Genomic DNA, 18,296 nt, shown 5'->3' with positions numbered 1-18,296 from the left:
TGTATTTTTTAACTAGTGCTAAGTTTTTGAAATTTGGTGTGTATGCTACACATGCAGCACATCCCAGCTGGAACTGGCCACATTCAGGGCTCAGCAGCCTCACATAGCTGGAGGCCCCTGTGTTGGACAGCACACCTCCAGGGGCTACTCCTGGGAAGGGGCCAGTAGGGTGGGAAAGATGATACACAAAATAGTTGAAGTGAAAAGGGAGCGAAACAGGATTCAGGGCTGATGGTTCAGTGGCAGAACGGAAGTTTTTCCTTGGTTTTAACCACAGATGCCTGTGACTGGATGAAGAACTGTGGCTGCTTGATCATCATCTTGGCTGAGGTCAGGAAGAGCCCAGAGCTGGCAGCTGGGAGACTGGATTGACCCCAACCTTGTGGCTTTCTGGCTCTGTGACTTATGGGAAGTAACCTTGCCTGTCAGTTTACATTTCCTTCTCTGTAAAATAAAGGCTCATATAGCTCCAAAGGGTTGTTACCAGATTGAATAAAATAACATGAACATTTTAAGCCTAGATAAGTGTGGTTGAATCTATTTATCTTTTTGACAAACTGACTTTTCTAAGGCTTATCAACATGAATCATTTGTATTATAGTTTCTTGCCTTCTCCAACCTGCAGTTAAAAAATAAAATTGAGGTACAATGCTACTCAAGCTCCAGTGAGGACACTGATGTTGGGAGGCGGAGAGTTAGGAGTTTAGGAAAAGCCAGCCTGGGCAGATGAGGTGAGTTGGGAAAAGGAGGGCAGAGGCAGGCACTCGGTGAGCACTTCCCCCACCAGCCTGGACTTTGATGCTGTGGACACACCTCAAAGCCAGAAGTTTATGGCTCCCACCTGCTCAGTCGGACAGGAAGCAGCGTATCCTCTCCAGTTCTCTCCACCCCACTGTGGTCAAGGTGGGGATTCCAGGAAACCCCATCTCTCTGTGACCTCCTGGTATTCTGTTCCCCAGCCCAGGGACCAGAAGGGGAGGAGCAGAAGAGAACAAGCAAACCAGGATGCAGCTGGGAAATACTGGGTAATTTGAGATGCCCTGGAGTTTGGACCCACGATGGGTGGTGGCTGAGACTCCAGGGAAGCACAAAGGTGGGGCCTTGCCTGTTGGGACATTTCTTGACTTCCTCTCACTTGGCCTTCTATTGCTTTCCCTCCATGACTCAGTCAAAAATGACTCTATTGCAGGGACAGGGAGTTCTTGTGGCCTGAGTGGAGGGCTGGGGAAGGCACTGTGATGCTCTCAACCTCTTCCCATGAGGGGGCCACCTGTCCTGCCTTCAAGGGACCCCTGAAGGACGCAATGACAGCCACCTGTGGACACACCTTCTGCCAGCTGTGCCTCCTCCCGCCCTCCCAGATGGGGGCCCAGCCCTCTGCCAGAGTCCTGCTCTGTCCACTGTGCAAGGAGAAGGAGCAGAAGGAGACCCTCATGGTCCCTGTGCCCCTGGGTCCTCTGGGGGAGACTTACTGTGAGGAACATGGTGAGAAGATTTACTTCTTCTGCGAGAATGATGCTGAGCTCCTCTGTGTGTTCTGCAGGGAGGGTCCGACCCACCAGGCACACACTGTGGGATTCCTCAACGAGGCCATTCAACCCTACCGGGTAAGAAGCATGGCTTTAGCTTGCGTCTGTTTGGGGCCGGACAATATCCTGTCCTCGTGAAGGGAACAGGTGAGAATCTGGATGAAGGACCACAGCTTCCACACTGGGGGACTTGGAGGCTGTAGGGACACTGAGGATACTCCCAGACTGAGGGGACCTAGTTCCACCTGGTTGTGTGGTCATTCACAGTCTTAGGGGGAACTAGCTCCAGCCCTCAGAGGGTACCCTGTTGATGGAGCACAAAGAATTGGGAGGAAAGAGAGCCTGGTGCAGAGAGGGGTCTCCTGCAGACCATAGGCAGGGTGAACCCTTCTCCAGAGATCTGGCCTGGGTATGGCATTTGTCAAGGTCCTAACCAGTGGAGTTCAGAGGGAAGAAGGGCAACCTGCAAGTTCTGCTCTTCTTTTTGAGAAAGGAAACTGGGAAACTGTGACATACCCCATCTGGTCTTGGTCATCTATTACCTGCTCCTGCCTACCTGCTCCTGATCTCTCATCATCCAGTCACCAGGTCTGGAGGTGGTTTCCTCAGAAGCATCTCTCAAATCTTTAACACTGAGTTATCTGCACAACCACTACCAAATCCAGGCCTCAGCATCTTCTCCCAGACTTTGCATAGTCTCTAACACATTCCCTGTCTTGATTCTCACCCTTCCAATCACTGTCTAATCTGCTGTGAGGAGTATCTTCCTAAAACACAAACCAGATCGTGTTGCTCCCGTGATCACAATCCTTCCACGGATCCCTAGTGCCCAAGGAAAGCACTCTGGGGAGACGTTCATGGCTGTGTGCAGCCAAGATCCTGCCTTTCTGTCCAGTCTCATCTCTCAGCTGCCCTCCCCAAGGCAGGGAAGACCATGTGTCCAGCCACATTGACCTATACGTACCTGCTGTTTCCTGAACTGTTTTACTCTTTCCTGCTTTTGATACTTTTGAATGTAGTTCCTCCCTCCTCTCCCCTCATTCTTTTTTTAAAAAACCATTTTAACAATTTTTAAGTGTATAGTTCAGGGGCTTTAAGTACTGTCCTCTCCCCATCTTACCCAACTGGAAATTTTCAGCTTTCTGAAATACCCCCTTGTCCCTCCAGGCAGAATCATCCCCTCTGTGGCCCCATCTCACTGTGTGCATAACCCAATTACTGCATTTATCTATTTGTACTTTAATCACTTGTGATGGTCACCTTCCCCAGATGGTGATCTCTCTGAGAACAAAGATGGGCCTTTTTCATCCTTGAATCCCCCAGCACTCAATAGTGTACTGGAACATGGTCAACAATTAATACCTCTGAGTTAAATTATGAATTAAGCCACCTCTTCATGCCCATTCTTCTCCCCACAGGACCATCTCAGGAGTTGGATGGGGGCTCTGAGCATGGAGAGAAATGAGATTGAAGACATAAAGAGTCAGGAAGACCAGAAGCTCCAAATGCTTCTGGTAAAGCTCACATCATTAGCTACCTTCTCCCTTGGGGGATTTCTTCAGACACTCTGGGGAAGCTTGTCTGATACCTATTGTGTGTCTGGAAAGAACTGACAAATGGTTCTCATTCACCTCCCTGCCTCTGCACAAGGGCATTTGCAGGTCAAGGTTGTGGAATCCCAGAGTATCAGAGCAGGAAGTGGTTCTGACATCTTCTAATCCAAGATTCATCTCATCAGCCATTTTTTTACAGAGCAGAAAACTGAGGTCCAGGAAGTTGATATTCCCCTAAGGCCACACAGCAAAACTCAAGTCCATGAAGGAATAGCTAGAAGCCAGGCCTCTTGAGTCTTAGGTCATTGCTCTTCCCATCCCAGTCTGTCTGCCTGAAAGTACTGCCTTCAAACGGGAAGCCAGGGACCAGAAGGTGTATATTAACATCTTCTTTCTGGTCCTGACCACTGAGAAAAGTAGGCTAATGGATGGCTATATATGGCTCCTTCCCATCTCTTTTTTTGATGCTACAAAGTTATCAAAGAGGAAATCCACTATGTGAGAATTTCTAGTGCCTTGACCAACAAGGCAGTTTTGAGACGGAAAGACATCTCCAGCATCTCTCAACTCCCATCTAAGTTTGCCCTGTAGATGAAGCCCTCAGGGGCTATAATCAATGCCAAGACACAAAGACACAACACATCTTTCCATAAATTGTGTTGAATCTAATCATGGCTTCCTTTTTCTTCAGTTGCTCTCTAAGAAATCACTATAATCATCTCCAACTGATTCTAGGGAAGGAATGGTAAGGTTAGGATGGTATCATAAACGTAGAAAGATATTTGAAAAGTTCAACATGGTTCTGAGAGCATAATGAAGATTAAGTATTAGACTCTCTGGGTAAGATAAGAGCATAGCCCTCGTCATTAGTAAGTTTATTCTGAGACCCACCTACTTCTACCATAGTATTATTTGGGAGAATGAGTTTGGAACTAGTTGCTCCCTATCTCTCCTAATCCATAGTAAGTATATAGATGAGCCTCCTGGGACCCAGCTCTGTGAACTTCTCCTTAACCATGTCTGTCTTTCTACACCTTGAAGACTCAGATTGAAAGCAAGAAGCAGCAGATGGAAGCAGCTTATGAGAAGTTGCAGCAGGAGCTAGAAGAACAGCAGTGTCTCCTGCTGGTGAGGCTGAGGGAGCTGGAGCAGCAGATCTGGAAGGAGAGAGATGAATATATCTCGAAGGTTTTGGAGGAGGTCGCCCGACTTGGAACCCAGGTCAAGGAGCTGGAGGAGAAGTGTCAGCAGCCTGGAAGTGAGCTTCTACATGTGAGAGACACTCTGCCACCCCTGTGGGATAGGAGAGGGATTCCACAGGAAGCGGACCCGTGCTGTGGGCTGGAAGATGCTGGAGAGAGGCAGGAAAGGGAAGTGGAGATTATTTCTAGAGAGAGGGACTGATGGTTATCAGATGCCTTTGGCCCAGGGAGGTTACCAAGGTGCAGACCTAGAAAGGCTCGCTGATGTGCCCACACACTGTGCTCATGTCAAGAGCTTTGGAGTCAGACAGCCTTGGGTTTGAGTGCTAGCTCTTCCCCCTTGGCAAGTCTCATAACTTCCCTAAATATGGGGTAATAATGGCACCTCCCTCACTGGGTTGTGGCAAAGATTATAAGAAACAATCTGTGCAAAATCCTTAGCATGGTCCCTGGCTCAAGGAGGCCTTTAGTCTGATGAAGAAGCTGAGACCTAGAGGGTGCAGTGCTTGCTCAAGGTCACACAGTGAGTGACAAGCAAGGACAGAGCTGGAACCAGAACCAAGGGCTTTTTCACCACAGTTTATGTTTCTTTTCAACTCCCTCCCCCCACCTTTTCCCCTGTAATGAACAGCACACACATTGGAAAGAATAGTTTAAGGCTATTGTTCAAATGGTGCTGTACTGTCCTCTAGAGGCTTATAGGAGTAATGACCTTTTAGCCTCCATAGGCCCATTCTCTTCAAGGACTTATCTTTAATTCTTGAGGACTGGTTACCATTTCTCTTAGGACTAATTGAAATGTCTCTTGCTATACATTTCTAGCAAAAGTAAGGAGATGATACTCAATCTAATTATTCACCACAGACACCAAGATTCTTTTTTTTAATTTTAATTTTTTATTGGTATCATTAATATACACTTACATGAACAACATTGTGGTTACTAGATTCTCCCCATCATTAAGTCCCCACCACATACCCCATTACAGTCATTGTCCATCAGTGTAGTTAGATGCCATAGAATCACTACTTGTCTTCTCTGTGCTATACTTCCTTCCCTGTGACCCCCCAATACATTATGTATGCTAATCATAATGTCCCTTTTTCCCCTTATCCTTCCCTTCCCTCCTATCCTCCCCAGTCCCTTTCCCTTTGGTAACTGTTAGTCCATTCTTGGGTTCTGTGAGTCTGCTGCTGTTTTGTTCCTTCAGTTTTTTCTTTGTTCTTATACTCCACAGATGAGTGAAATCATTTGGTACTTGTCTTTCTCCACCTGGCTTATTTCACTGAGTATAATACCCTCTAGCTCCATCCATGCTGTTGCAAATGGTAGGATGTGTTTTCTTCTTATGGATGAATAATATTCTATTGTGTATATGTCCCACATCTTCTTTATCCATTCATCTACTGATGGACACTTAGGTTACTTCCATTTCTTGGCTATTGTAAATAGTGCTGAGATAAACATAGGGGTGCATATGTCTTTTACAATCTGGGCTGCTTCATTCTTAGGGTAAATTCCTAGGAGTGGAATTCCTGGGTCAAATGGTATTTCTATTTTGAGTTTTTGAGGAACCTCCATACTGCTTTCCACAAAGGTTGAACTAATTTACATTCCCACCAGAAGTGTAGGAGGGTTCCCCTTTCTCCACATCCTTGCCAATGTTTGTTGTTGTCTTTTGGATGGTGGCGATTCTTACTGGTGTGAGGTGATATCTCATTGTGGTTTTAATTTGCATTTTTCTGATAATTAGTGATGTGGAGCATCTTTTCTGCTGGCCATCTACATTTCATCTTTGGAGAAGTGTTCAGATCCTCTGCCCATTTTTTAATTGGGTTATTTGTTTTTGTTGAGGTGCATGAGCTCCTTGTATATTTTGGATGTCAACTCCTTATCGGATATGTCATTTATGAATATATTCTCCCATACTGTAGGACGCCTTTTGTTCTACTGATGGTGTCCTTTGTTGTACAGAAGCTTTTTAGTTTGATATAGTCCCACTTGTTTATTTTTGCTTCTGTTTCCCTTGCCTGGGGAGATATGTTCATGAAGAAGTTGCTCATATTAATATTCAAGAGAGTTTGCCTATATTTTCTTCTAAGAGTTTTATGGTTTCATAACTTACATTCAGGGCATTGATCCATTTTGACTTTACTTTTGTGTATGGTGTTAGACGGTAGGTAATCCAGTTTCATTCTCTTACATGTAGCTGTCCTGTTTTGCCAACACCAGCTGTTGAAGAGGCTGTCATTTCCCCATTGTATATGCATGGCTCCTTTATCATATATTAATTGACCATATATGCTTGGGTTAATATTTGGAATCTCTGTTCTGTTCCACTGGTCTGTGGGTCTGTTCTTGTGCCAGTACCAAATTGTCTTGATTACTGTGGCTTTGTAGTAGAGCTTGAAGTTGGAAAGTGAGATCTCCCCTGCTTTATTCTTCCTCCTCAGGATTGCTTTCGCTACTCAGGGTCTTTTGTGGTTCCATATGAATTTTAGAACTATTTGTTCCAGTTCATTTAAGAATGTTGTTGTTAATTTGATAGGGATGGCATTGAATCTGTAGATTGCTAAAGGCACGATGGCCATTTTAACAATATTAATTCTTCCTATGCAAGGGAATGGGATGAATTTCCATTTTTTAGTATCCTCTTTAATTTCTCTTAGGAGTGTCTTGTAGTTTTCAGGGTATAGGTTTTTCACTTCCTTGGTGAGGTTTATTCCTAGGTATTTTATTCTTTTTGATGCAACTGTGAATGGAACTGTTTTCCTGATTTCTCTTTCTGCTAGTTCATTGTTAGTGTATAGGAATGCAACAGATTTCTGTGTATTAATTTTGTATCCTGCAACTTTGCTGATTTTGGATATTAGTTCTAGTAGTTTTGGAGTGGAGTCTTTAGGGTTTTTTTATGTACAACATCATGTCATCTGCAAACAGTGACAGTTTGGCTTCTTCTTTACCAATCTGGATGTCTTTTATTTCTTTGTGCTATCTGATTGCTGTGGTTAGGACCTCCAGTATTATGTTGAATAAAAGCGGGGAGAGTGGGCATCCTTGTCTTGTTCCCGATCTTAAAGGAAAAGCTTTCACCTTCTCACTGTTAAGTATGCTATTGGATGTGGGTTTGTCATATATGGCCTTTATTATGTTGAGGTACTTGCCCTCTATACCCAATTTGTTGAGAGTCTTTATCACGAATGGATGTTGAATTTTGTTGCATGCTTTTTCAGCATCTATGGAAATGATCATGTGTTTTTTTCCTTTTTTGATGTGGTGGATGATGTTGATAGATTTTTGAATGTTGTACCATCCTTGCATCCCTTGAATGAATCCCACTTGATCATGGTGTATGATCTTCTTGATGTATTTTTGCATTCAGTTTGCTGATATTTTGTTGAGTATTTTTGCATCTATGTTCATCAGGTATATTGGTCCATAGTTTTCTTTTTTTGTGGTGTCTTTGCCTGGTTTTGGTATTAGAGTGATGCTGGCTTCATAGAATGAGTTGGGAAGTATTCCTTTCTCTTCCATTTTTTGGAAAACTTTAAGAAGAATGGGAATTATGTCTTCTCTAAATGTCTGATAAAATTCAGCAGTGAATCCATCTGGTACAGAGTTTTGTTCTTGGATAGTTTTGTTCTTGGGTAGTTTATTGATCACTAATTCAATTTCACTGCTGGTAATTGGTCTGTTTAGATTTTCTGTTTCTTCCTGGGTCAGTCTTGGAAGGTTGTATTTTTCTAGAAAGTTGTCCATTTCTTCTAGGTTATCCAGCTTGTTAGCATATTGATTTTTATAGTATTCTCCAATAATTCTTTGTATTTCTGTGGGGTCTGTCATGATTTTCCTTTCTCATTTCTGATTCTGTTTATGTGTGTAGATTCTCTTTTTCTCTTAATAAGTATGGCTAGGGGTTTAATCTACTTTGTTTATTTTCTCAAAGAACCACCTCTTGGTTTCATTGATTTTTTTCTATTATTTTATTCTTCTCAACTTTATTTATTTCTTCTCCGATCTTTATTATGTTTCTCCTAATGCTGACTTTGGGCCTCATTTGTTCTTTTTACAGTTTCAATAATTGTCACTTTAGAGTATTCATTTGGGATTGTTCTTCCTTCTTTAAATATGCCTGGATTGCAATATACTTCCCTCTTAGAACTGCATTCACTGCGTCTCACAGAAGTTAGGGCATTGTGCTGTTGTTTCCATTTGTCTCCATATATTGCTTGATCTTTGTTTTAATTTGGTCATTGATCCATTTATTATTTAGGAGCATGTTGTTAAGCCTCTATGTGTTTGTGAGCCTTTTTTTTTCTTTGTACAATTTATTTCTAGTTTTATACCTTGTAATCTGAGAAGTTGGTTGGTAGAATTTCAATCTTTTTGAATTTACTGAGGCTTTTTTTTTGGCCTAGTATGTGATCTGTTCTGGAAAATGTTCCATGTGCACATGAAAAGAAGGTGTATCCTGTATCCTGTAGATGTCTGTTAGGTACATCTGTTCTAATGTGTTGTTCAATGCCCCTGTGCCCTTACTTATTTTCTGTCTGGTTGACCTATCCTTTGGAGTGCGTGGAGTGTTGAAGTCTCCTAGAATGAATGCATTAGATTCTATTTCCCCTTTTTATTCTGTTAGTATTTGTTTCATATATGTCGGTGTTCCTGTACTGGGTGCATATATATTTGTAATGGTTATATCCTCTTGTTGGACTGACCCCTTTATCATTATATAATGTCCTTCTTTATCTCTTGTTACTTTCTTTGTTTTGAAGTCTATTTTGTCTGATACTAGTAGTGCAACACCTGCTTTTTTCTCCCTATTAGTTGAATGAAATATCTTTTTCCATCCTTCACTTTTAGTCTTTGAAGTGAGTCTCTTGTAAGCAGCACATAGATGGGTCTTGTTTTTTTATCCATTCACTGACTCTATGTCTTTTGATTGGTGTATTCAGACCATTTAAATTTAAGGTGATTGTTGATAGGTGTGTACTTATTGCCAGTGCAGGCTTTAGATTCGTGGTTACCAAAGGTTCAAGGTTAACTTTGTTACTATCTAAGAGTCTAACTTAACTAACTTAGTATCATATTCTGTATTCTTTGTCTATCTCTTTTGATTTTTTTTTTGTATAGCAGTCCCTCCAAAATACACTGTAGAGATGGTTTTGGGGTCTAAATTCTCTCAGCTTTTGCATCTCTGGAAACTATTTAATCCCTCCTTCAAATTTAAATGATAATCTTCTCATATAATGTATTCTTGGCTTGAGGCCCTTCTGCTTCATTGCATTAAATATATCATGCCATTCCCTTCCGACTTGTAAGGTTTCGGCTGAGAAGCCTGATGATACCCTGATGGGTTTTCCTTTGTATGTGATTGTATTTCTCTCTCTGGCTGCTTTAAATCGTCTGTCCTTATCATTGATCTTTGCCATTTTAATTATTATATGTTTTGGTGTTGTCTTCCTTGGGTCTCTTGTGTTGGGAGATCTGTGCACCTCCATGGCCTAAGAGAATATCTCCTTCCCCAAACTGAGGAAGTTTTCAGCAATTACTTCCTCCAAGACACTTTCTATTCTTTTTCTCTCTTCTTCTTCTTCTGGTAACCCTATAATACAAATATTGTTCCATTTGGATTGGTCACACAGTTCTCTCAGTATTCTTTCATTCTTAGAGATCCTTTTTTTCTCTCTGTGCCTCAGCTTCTTTGTGTTCCTCTTCCCTAATTTCAATTTCATTTATCATCTCCTCCACCATATCTAGTCTGCTTTTAATACCCCCATCGTGTTCTTCAATGATTGGATCTCCATCCTAAATTCGTCCCTGACTTCTTGAATGTTTTTCTGTACTTCCATGAGCATGTTAATGATTTTTTTTTTTGAGAGGGCATCTCTCATATTTATTGATCAAATGGTTATTAACAACAATAAAATTCAGTATAGGGGGGTCAATGCTCAATGTACAATCATTAATCCATCTCAAGTCTAATTCTCGTCAGTCTCCAATCTTCTGAAGCATAACGAACAAGTTCTTACATGGTGAACGAATTCTTACGTAGTGAATAAATTCTTACATGGTGAACAGTACAAGGGCATTCATCACAGAAACTTTCGGTTTTGATCACGCATTATGACCTATAAACAATCAGGTCAAATATGAATATTCGTTTGATTTTTGTACTTGATTTATATGTTGATCCCACATTTCTCCCTTTATTATTATTATTATTTTTATTTTTAATAAAATGCTGACATGGTAGGTAGATGGAAGATAAAGGTAGAAAACATAGTTTAGTGCTCTAAGAGGGCAAATGTAGATGATCAGATGATCACGTGTGTGCCTATGGACTAAGTATTAATCCAGGCTAGACAAGGGCAGCAAAACATCCACGGATGCAGAAGATTTCTCTCAAAGCAGGGGGGGTGAGGTTCTGAGCCTCACCTCTGTTGATCCCCAAATCCTCACCTGATGGCCCCCCTGCGACTGTGCCTGTCTTAGGTTGTTCCTCCCTTGAGGAATCTTACCCGTCTCTGGCTAACCAGTCATCTTCCGGGGCCATACAGGGAAATGTAAAGTTGGTAAGTGAGAGAGAAGCCATATTGTTTGAAAAGGTTAGCTTTTTTACTTCTTTGCAGATTTATGCCCTGTGGCTTCTATGCCCAGCACTTGTCTCGAGGTATCTTTACCACCTGGAGGAATTATGATACTCGGTAAATTTGATATGAGGCACGAATTCTATTTAAGGGTTGTAATTAGGAAGAAAGAAGAAAAGCTACAGATGTAGCATATGGAAGGAAACATGGGAGGATTGATTATTTCTTTGACATATCTTCTTGTAGAGTACCTTAAGTATGTATAGGTTTTAAACTACTAACTAATTTGCACACACATATTAACATAATAGGAATACGGTGACATAAACAAAGCAAATCTATAATTACCATCCATCCCCAGTGAAGCCAAGAAAACCATTTAGACACCCTAGGCATTTGTGAAAATTTGTCTATGATATGATGGATATTGTCCAACTGTACTTGAACAGTCTGAGAGAAATCAGACAAATTAAAGCAGCCCATTTCTGGGATCTGTTCACATCCCATATGTTCTTTTAACCGTAGATAGTCTATAGTCATAAGATTTTGGAGTGCTACACCTTGCACCCCTCCCAACTCCTGGTTGAGTTCCAACAGTACAGATCCGGTCAAATTCGTTGTCTCACTGTATGCACATGCCAGCCTAGACATCTCCCTCCTCATTCCTATGGCAAGTCCAGGAGACGGTGGGCTGGATGCAGCCACAACCACAGCATCGTCCAGATCCCTGTGGAGGCTTTTTGATGATCATCCCCCGGCACTAGTCCTCCAGAGAGTGCTGATGCCGGAAGCTCCTCCTCATATCGTATCTTAGTTCATTTTCTGCGTATCCATAATGATTTTTATTTTGAAATTTCTTTCAGGAAGATTCATGAGGTCGATTTCACTTGAATCTTTCTCAGGTGTATTCATAATTTTGCTTTGAACTAGGTTCCTTTGATGTTTCATAATTTGTCTGTGGTGCCCTCTAGTGCCCAGAAGCTCTACTCTCTGGAGCTGCTCAGCCCCTAGAGTAATGTCGGGGGTTGCAGGAGAGTGGTGTTGGTGCTTGGTGGGGAGGAAAGAGCTGTTTCCTGCTTCCTGGCTACTATGCCTGTCTCCACTGCCAGAACCAGTGGGCCAAACACACAGGTATAAGCCTCTATGCTTTGTGTTTGTAGCTGCTGTAGGTGGGCCTTCCCTCTGGCTGACCTGATGCCAGGGCATGAGTTGCTGATTTGCAAGCCTGAGCCAGGTACAGGCTAGCCAGGAGGAAGACACAGCAGGCTGCGTATCACAGTGGGGGCCCCTAAGCCAGGGGGATGGAGCGCCTGAAGATCATTTAAGCTCCCGACCTGCTAGGCAGAGTGCATCCAGACAATTTTGTCTACCTGTCCTTTCTCCTGAGCAGTTAAGTTCTGCAATCCTTGCCCCTTTAGCAGCCCTCTCGCTTTTAGGGAGTCTCTCAGACTGCCCACCCAGATCAGCCAGATATGAATCCCCGTTTTCCACAAGCAGCTGGAATCTCTGTCTCTCCAGGTATTATTTAGCTTTCCAACCACACTAAATCACCAGAGTACCATGCAATGTAGGTTCATGCTCCCAGAACAGATCTCCAGGGCTAGGTGTTCAGCAATCCCAGGCCTCCACTCCCTCCCTGCTCTGTTTCTTTTCCTCCCTTCAGTGAGCTGGGGTTGGGGAAGAAGGGCTTGGGCCCCGCTGAGTCACAGCTTTGGTACGTTACCCTGTTCCATGAGATTGCTCTTTTCTCCAGGTGTATGCAGTCTGGTGCAGCCTTCTTTCCTGTTGCTCTTTCAGGATTAGTTGTATTAAATTATATTTTCATATTATATGTGGTTTTAGGAGGAGGTTTCTGTCTCACCTCTCATGTCGCCGTCTTTAATCTGATCTCCAGACACCAAGATTTGTAAGTCTGATTTTATCCTCAGTCTGTGTGACTCAAATATTATTTTTGGAATTAGAATCTAACTGGCTACCAACTTGTCTGAAGGTGTGAGATGAAGACATTTGTGAGTCCAGAAGCCATTTCTCCTGACCTTGTCAAGAAGATCCACGATATCCACAGGAAAACTCTCCCCCTCCCAGAGATGCTGAGGACATTCTCAGGTAAAGCACAAGGGGCAGCAGCTTTCCCCATTCCCATTAGTTGCCCTTCTGCCTTCTATTCATCTCCACCTTTCCTCATCTTCCAAAGCTGGCTCAAGACATCTTCCCTCCCTTAAGCCTTCCCTTAGGGCCCCTGTCTGCTTGGAGCCACCGTTGCCTAGAGCATCTCCTCCTCGCCCTTGTGCACAGGCATTGGTGTGTACAGGGATGTGAGGACAGCTTCCCTTTCATTAGACCACAACAGAAGCTGAGCCTTCTCCCATCCCTGTCCTCACATTGTTCCCAGGACACGCTGCCCTTGGGGGAACCTGGACATCACAATAAGTCACAAAATAAGATTTTTCTGTTTGTGCTTCCTTCAGACAACTTGGCGCATCATCTGGAACCAGATTCAGGTAAAGAGCTGAGGTTTCGGGAACCATTCTTTCATTCACCCATTCAATCCCAGGCAGCAAACAGCAATTAAATAAATGAGCTCTGTAGACTCTGTTCTAGCTTTTGCTATTTATTACAGCACAGGATAAGTCATTAAGTCTCTTTGTCTCACAGTTTCTTTATCTATAAAATATAAAATGTATTAGTACTTACCCCATAAGTAGCTGTGAGGTAAATGCATTAATATTATTAATACTATTAAGACTTATATTAATAGTATTAATATTTATAATGGAAATATAGTAATATAATTTTAATATTAATACTATAATATTAGGGTAGTACCCAGCACATAGTAAGTGTTCAATTTACCAAGTCCTTGTTTTTTGCCCTGCTTTGTGCTGGTCTCTACTGACTTGAACAAATACTGCAAAATTTAGTTTTTAATAGCATTTTCTTTGAAATTGGTGCTTAATTTGGAAACTATTTCCACAAATACCACCTCATTCTGCTTCTCAAACTTAATACAGAAGAAAAAGCACGTGGGGGATCTGGTTAAAATGAGATTCTGATTCAGTAGGTCGGGGATGGGAACCAAAACTGCATTTCTAACAAGCTCCATGAAGCCGCTGGACCGCACTTTTAAAAGCAAAACCTAACAGCACAGCACCACTTGAAGAGCTGTCATCCTCTGTCCCCAGGGAGCAGAAGGGAAACTGAGGTTCAGAGAAGCCCGGCCAAAGGCAGCGCACAAGGCCGCTGCTCTTCCTGCCGCCGTGCATCGCCGGTGCTCTAGGGGCCCTTTGGTGCCGCCGGTTCTGTTTACGTCCGCGCTCTCCTCCCTCCCAGGGGTGTTCGTTCTGGACCCTCAGACCGCCAGCCGGAGCCACGTCCTCTCCGAGGACAGGAAGTCCGTGACGTACACTCGGCAGAAGCAGGACCTGCCCGACAGCCCGCTGCGCTTCGAGGGCCTCCCGGTGGCGCTCCTCCTCGGGGCGCCACTGCTGGCAGGTGGAGGTGCAGTTGGGCTCCGGCGGCGGCTGCACGGTGGGGGTGGCGAAGGAGGAGGTGAGGAGGAAGGGGGAGCAGGGCCTGAGCGCGGACGAGGGCCACTGGGCCGTGATCATCTCGCACCAGCAGTGCTGGGCCAGCACGGCCCCCGGCACCGACGTGCGGCTGAGCGACATCCCGCGCCGTGTGGGCATTGCCCTGGACTACGAGGCGGGCCGGGTGACCCTACGCAACGTCGAGACCCAGGCGCCCATCTTCACCTTCACCGCCTCTTTTTCCGGCAAAGTCTTTCTTTCTTCGCTGTCTGGAAAATAGATTCCCGCCTTACTTTGCTAGGCTGAGGTGGAGCTTCCGCAGGGCGCCAGCAGGAAAGCAGAGCCCCGGGATCCAGCCCCGCCCTGTTCAGCCGCGCGCCGTCGTGGCCGCATGACACGGGGTCTCGAGTCCCAACAGCTTTGTGATTATTTTTCTTTTATTTATCCGGGACGTCCTGGTCTTCCCACAGACGCCCCGGCCTTGGCCTTCTTTGCAGTTTCAGAAACACCAGCAAAATTGGGACCCTACGGGTTTCTGAGGGGAAAAAAAGGCTAAAATATAAAAATTTTAAGCTTCATAATAATCAACCTTGGAAAAACTAGGACTAATTTATACAGTTGACTGTTTTTATTTTGACATACAATGGGGTTACTTTCACCTTTACAGGGCTTAGGGTCTTTACTCCAGCTCTGTGTGGACCCAGGTCCTCTTCTTTTCAGACAACCTTCAGTCATTTCTTCTCTTGCAAAGAATGTCCTAATAAAGTATGCCAGCCGGCCAGACTTCTACATGTCCTGTGTCTCACCCGTTTTGACGCAGCTGAAGGAGAGCCTTAAAGCCAGCGGAATCTCTGTGACCAAGACACAGCCCCATCCCTTTTATTTGGCTCTTGCTTGATGGAAGTTGGAACCAAACCCTGTTGTTCAGTAAAATGAGGCTTGTGTCAAGTCTAACCTCTGGAATATTAATTATCGGACGCAGAAACAGACCACACATTAAAATAACTTTACAAAGCAAGAGCTGAATCTGTAAGAAAGCTGATTGCTGCACCACCACCACAGGTCCTGATTCTGGCTCTCTCCTCTCAGATTTAACACTAAGAGTCCTCCACTCCTTCCCCAAGCCCTGAAAGCATTTACCATCATCCCCTATCAGGTCCCCTCTGGTATAAGTCTCTATGCAAGAGTACCTTCTTTATCATATGACCCCTGCTCTTGAAGTGTGGAATCAGATGTTTTAAAGACACTTTAAGAGCTTTTATCATATGCAAATTTCATTACAAAATTGTAATAGGAATCACTGTGATGTGAATAATTACCCTGAATTTAACTGGGCAAATAGAGGTCCTTCACGAAAGAAGAAGCCAAGTAGATGACTTGGGGGTTCTTCTGTCCTCCTGTCAGGGAGAACTGCCCTGGTCTAACCTAAGAAAAATTCAAGTTGTTTGGTAGTCCATCCTAGCAGGGGTAGTAGTACTGCTTAATGTTTATTATAAAAGTAGTTTATGCTCATGGTTAATCAAAGAGTATAGGTGAAAAGTCCCTCCCTCCACCCCACCTCTCAACACTTCCTCTTAACACATCCCAGACATAACCACTGGTATCAAATGTTTGTATATCCTACCATGTTTTGTATACAAGTGTATTTGACTTTGTTAAAAAGAGATTATATCATAAAGAAAAATGATATGCAACACATGCTCATTGTAACACTTGTCAAGCATTACAGAAGTCAAAAGTACTCATCTTCCTTTGAAGCTTATGCCAAACTTGTGAAATACTTAAGACTTGTTTTTCTCACTCTGTGGTTGGGAAAATTGGCACACAGTGAAATGAACTTGTCTAACAAGCTTCACAGCAGGTCTTTGTAATCTGCTGAAGTAGAACCTACAGGTCTGGGCCCTGGTCCCTCAGTCCAGTGATGTTTCCACCACACTCAGACTTACTGAACAGACAGATCACAATGGGCCTTTGTTTCACTTTCTAAGCACTGAATTAGTGGTTTAGACAGGCAAGGCTTTTTTGGGTGTGTGTGAAATAGAAAGAAATGAATGAACAGCTTACACTGTATTTCCAAGCTGCTAGTTCTTTTAATATTAGAATGAGTACTCCAGGTAATTTAGAGGCTTGGATATGCCCATTTGGAGACTCTGAGCCAAAAATTAAATTGCCCTGCATAAGAAAGAAGGGAAGATTTTAGAAGCTTTAAGGGAAGGCTCAGGAGTAGACAACAACCAAGGATGAGTTCTAGCTGCTGCCTGGAGGGAAATTCCTTAGAAACTCTCCTTTGGAGAGTCCGAGGATATTCACGTTGCAGTGTTAGGTAAAACCATCCTGTATTTCCTCTACAGGATCCTCAGCACAACCTACCTTGGCCTCACTGCTTTTGTAAGCTGTTGATTTCTGGTAATATGAATGTTGACTTCTGTCCACCAATGAGGGGGAGGCAAAAGAGATCCTACAGAACATGAGTAGAGCCAGCAAGCCTACCCACAGACAGAAAAATGGGTCCTACACACAGAGGCCAGGCTGCTGGATTATGTGAAGAGCAGTCATACACAAGGTGCCACAAAGAACCAGAGGGGATACTTTAAGGACCCAGGTAGTGTCTGTAAGGGGACTCTTTCCAAAGCCCAAGAATGGTGAGTACACGAGGCTGGATGTGATGGGAACTGGAGCCATGGCAGTGGTAGCTTGGCTCCATGTGTAGGACCCATTTTTCTGTCTGTGGGTAGGCTTGCTGGCTCTACTCATGTCTTCTATTTTCCTGCTCATTTCAAATCTTCCTTTTTTTAACTTCAGTGCAGAGAGTTAACTCAATCACACTCCTCAGTTCTTGGTACATAATCATTGGCAGCCCATGCTAGGCCTTCTTGTTTTATTTATATTTTCTCCTTTATCTCCAATTCTTATTCCCATTCTCCTTGCCCCATAGACAGCCAGCCACTTTCTAAAGTTTTCCATATATCCTTGGATACAGAGGGAGCCTTGAATATATACAGCACAAGACTAGTTCTAGTCATGTGTTGTATATACATTTAGTTTATGGCTTCTTTAATAAAGGGAAACCTCTCTGACATGGCAAGGGAAGCCAGCAGGGGGAGCTTTCATGCCCACTACTTTCATCAATTGCAGACTTCCCGCCCAAACCTCCCCCTGCACCAAGAACACACTGACACCTTGCAAGTCCTACTACTGTTTTAGCTACTTTCCTACCCAGCAGGAGGAAGCAAGGCTTCTCTCTTCCCTGTGAACAGCCCAGCCACAACTCAGTCAATGAGAGGCCATCATACACAGAATGCCCAGATTACTCCAAAGGATTTTTTGTTTCAAACAGCCCTCTCAACTAGGCCCTTTTCCCCTATAAAAGAGGGTTCTTTCTTTTGTTCTCTGGACTTGCCTACGTATTTGCTGTAGCTTGTATATCCTGAACTGCATTTTTCTACTCTATTTCTGAATAAACGTATTTTTTCCTGTAAAATAACTGACAGTTTTATTTTTAAGGTTAGCACTTCTAAAGAGTATAATGTAGTGTTTACAGTAATAGTAATATAGTATTTCATAGTATTATTCAGTATTCTATAGTACACATCTACCGTATTTTATTGTACCTTCTTTTGGGAAAGAACATCTAGGTCACCTCCATTGGCCTGTGACAAGCAACATAGTGATGAACAGCCTCATACTTTTCCCCTATGAGTCTGTGTAAGATATATACCATGAGTGGATGGCTGGTATTCACACACTTAATTTCCTTAAGGATGACCAAACTACTCCCTAGAATGGCTATATCCATTTACACTTCCACCAGAAGGGCCCAGAGATTCCAGCTCCCTCACCCCCCATAATATACTATCAAACTTGCGTATTTTTGAAAATCTGATGACTGTAAAGT

General features: G+C 43.4%; 1 protein-coding gene across 1 annotated transcript; it reads left to right on the top strand.

Moving 5' to 3' along the window:
* The first annotated feature begins 1,238 nt into the window (after nucleotides 1-1,238).
* Nucleotides 1,239-15,175, top strand: TRIM15 (tripartite motif containing 15). Its single transcript, XM_017650923.2, is given in 8 exon segments — nucleotides 1,239-1,607; nucleotides 2,948-3,043; nucleotides 4,124-4,354; nucleotides 12,836-12,980; nucleotides 13,343-13,375; nucleotides 14,205-14,340; nucleotides 14,342-14,655; nucleotides 14,658-15,175. Coding segments are annotated over 8 exon segments (1,374 nt in total). The 3' UTR covers nucleotides 14,708-15,175.
* The last annotated feature ends 3,121 nt before the right edge of the window (nucleotides 15,176-18,296 follow it).

This window comes from Manis javanica, chromosome 16, assembly GCF_040802235.1.
Source record: "Manis javanica isolate MJ-LG chromosome 16, MJ_LKY, whole genome shotgun sequence".
Classification (NCBI taxonomy): domain Eukaryota; kingdom Metazoa; phylum Chordata; class Mammalia; order Pholidota; family Manidae; genus Manis; species Manis javanica.
Note: the sequence above shows the minus strand (reverse complement) of the source record. Positions and strands in the feature narration are given on the sequence as shown.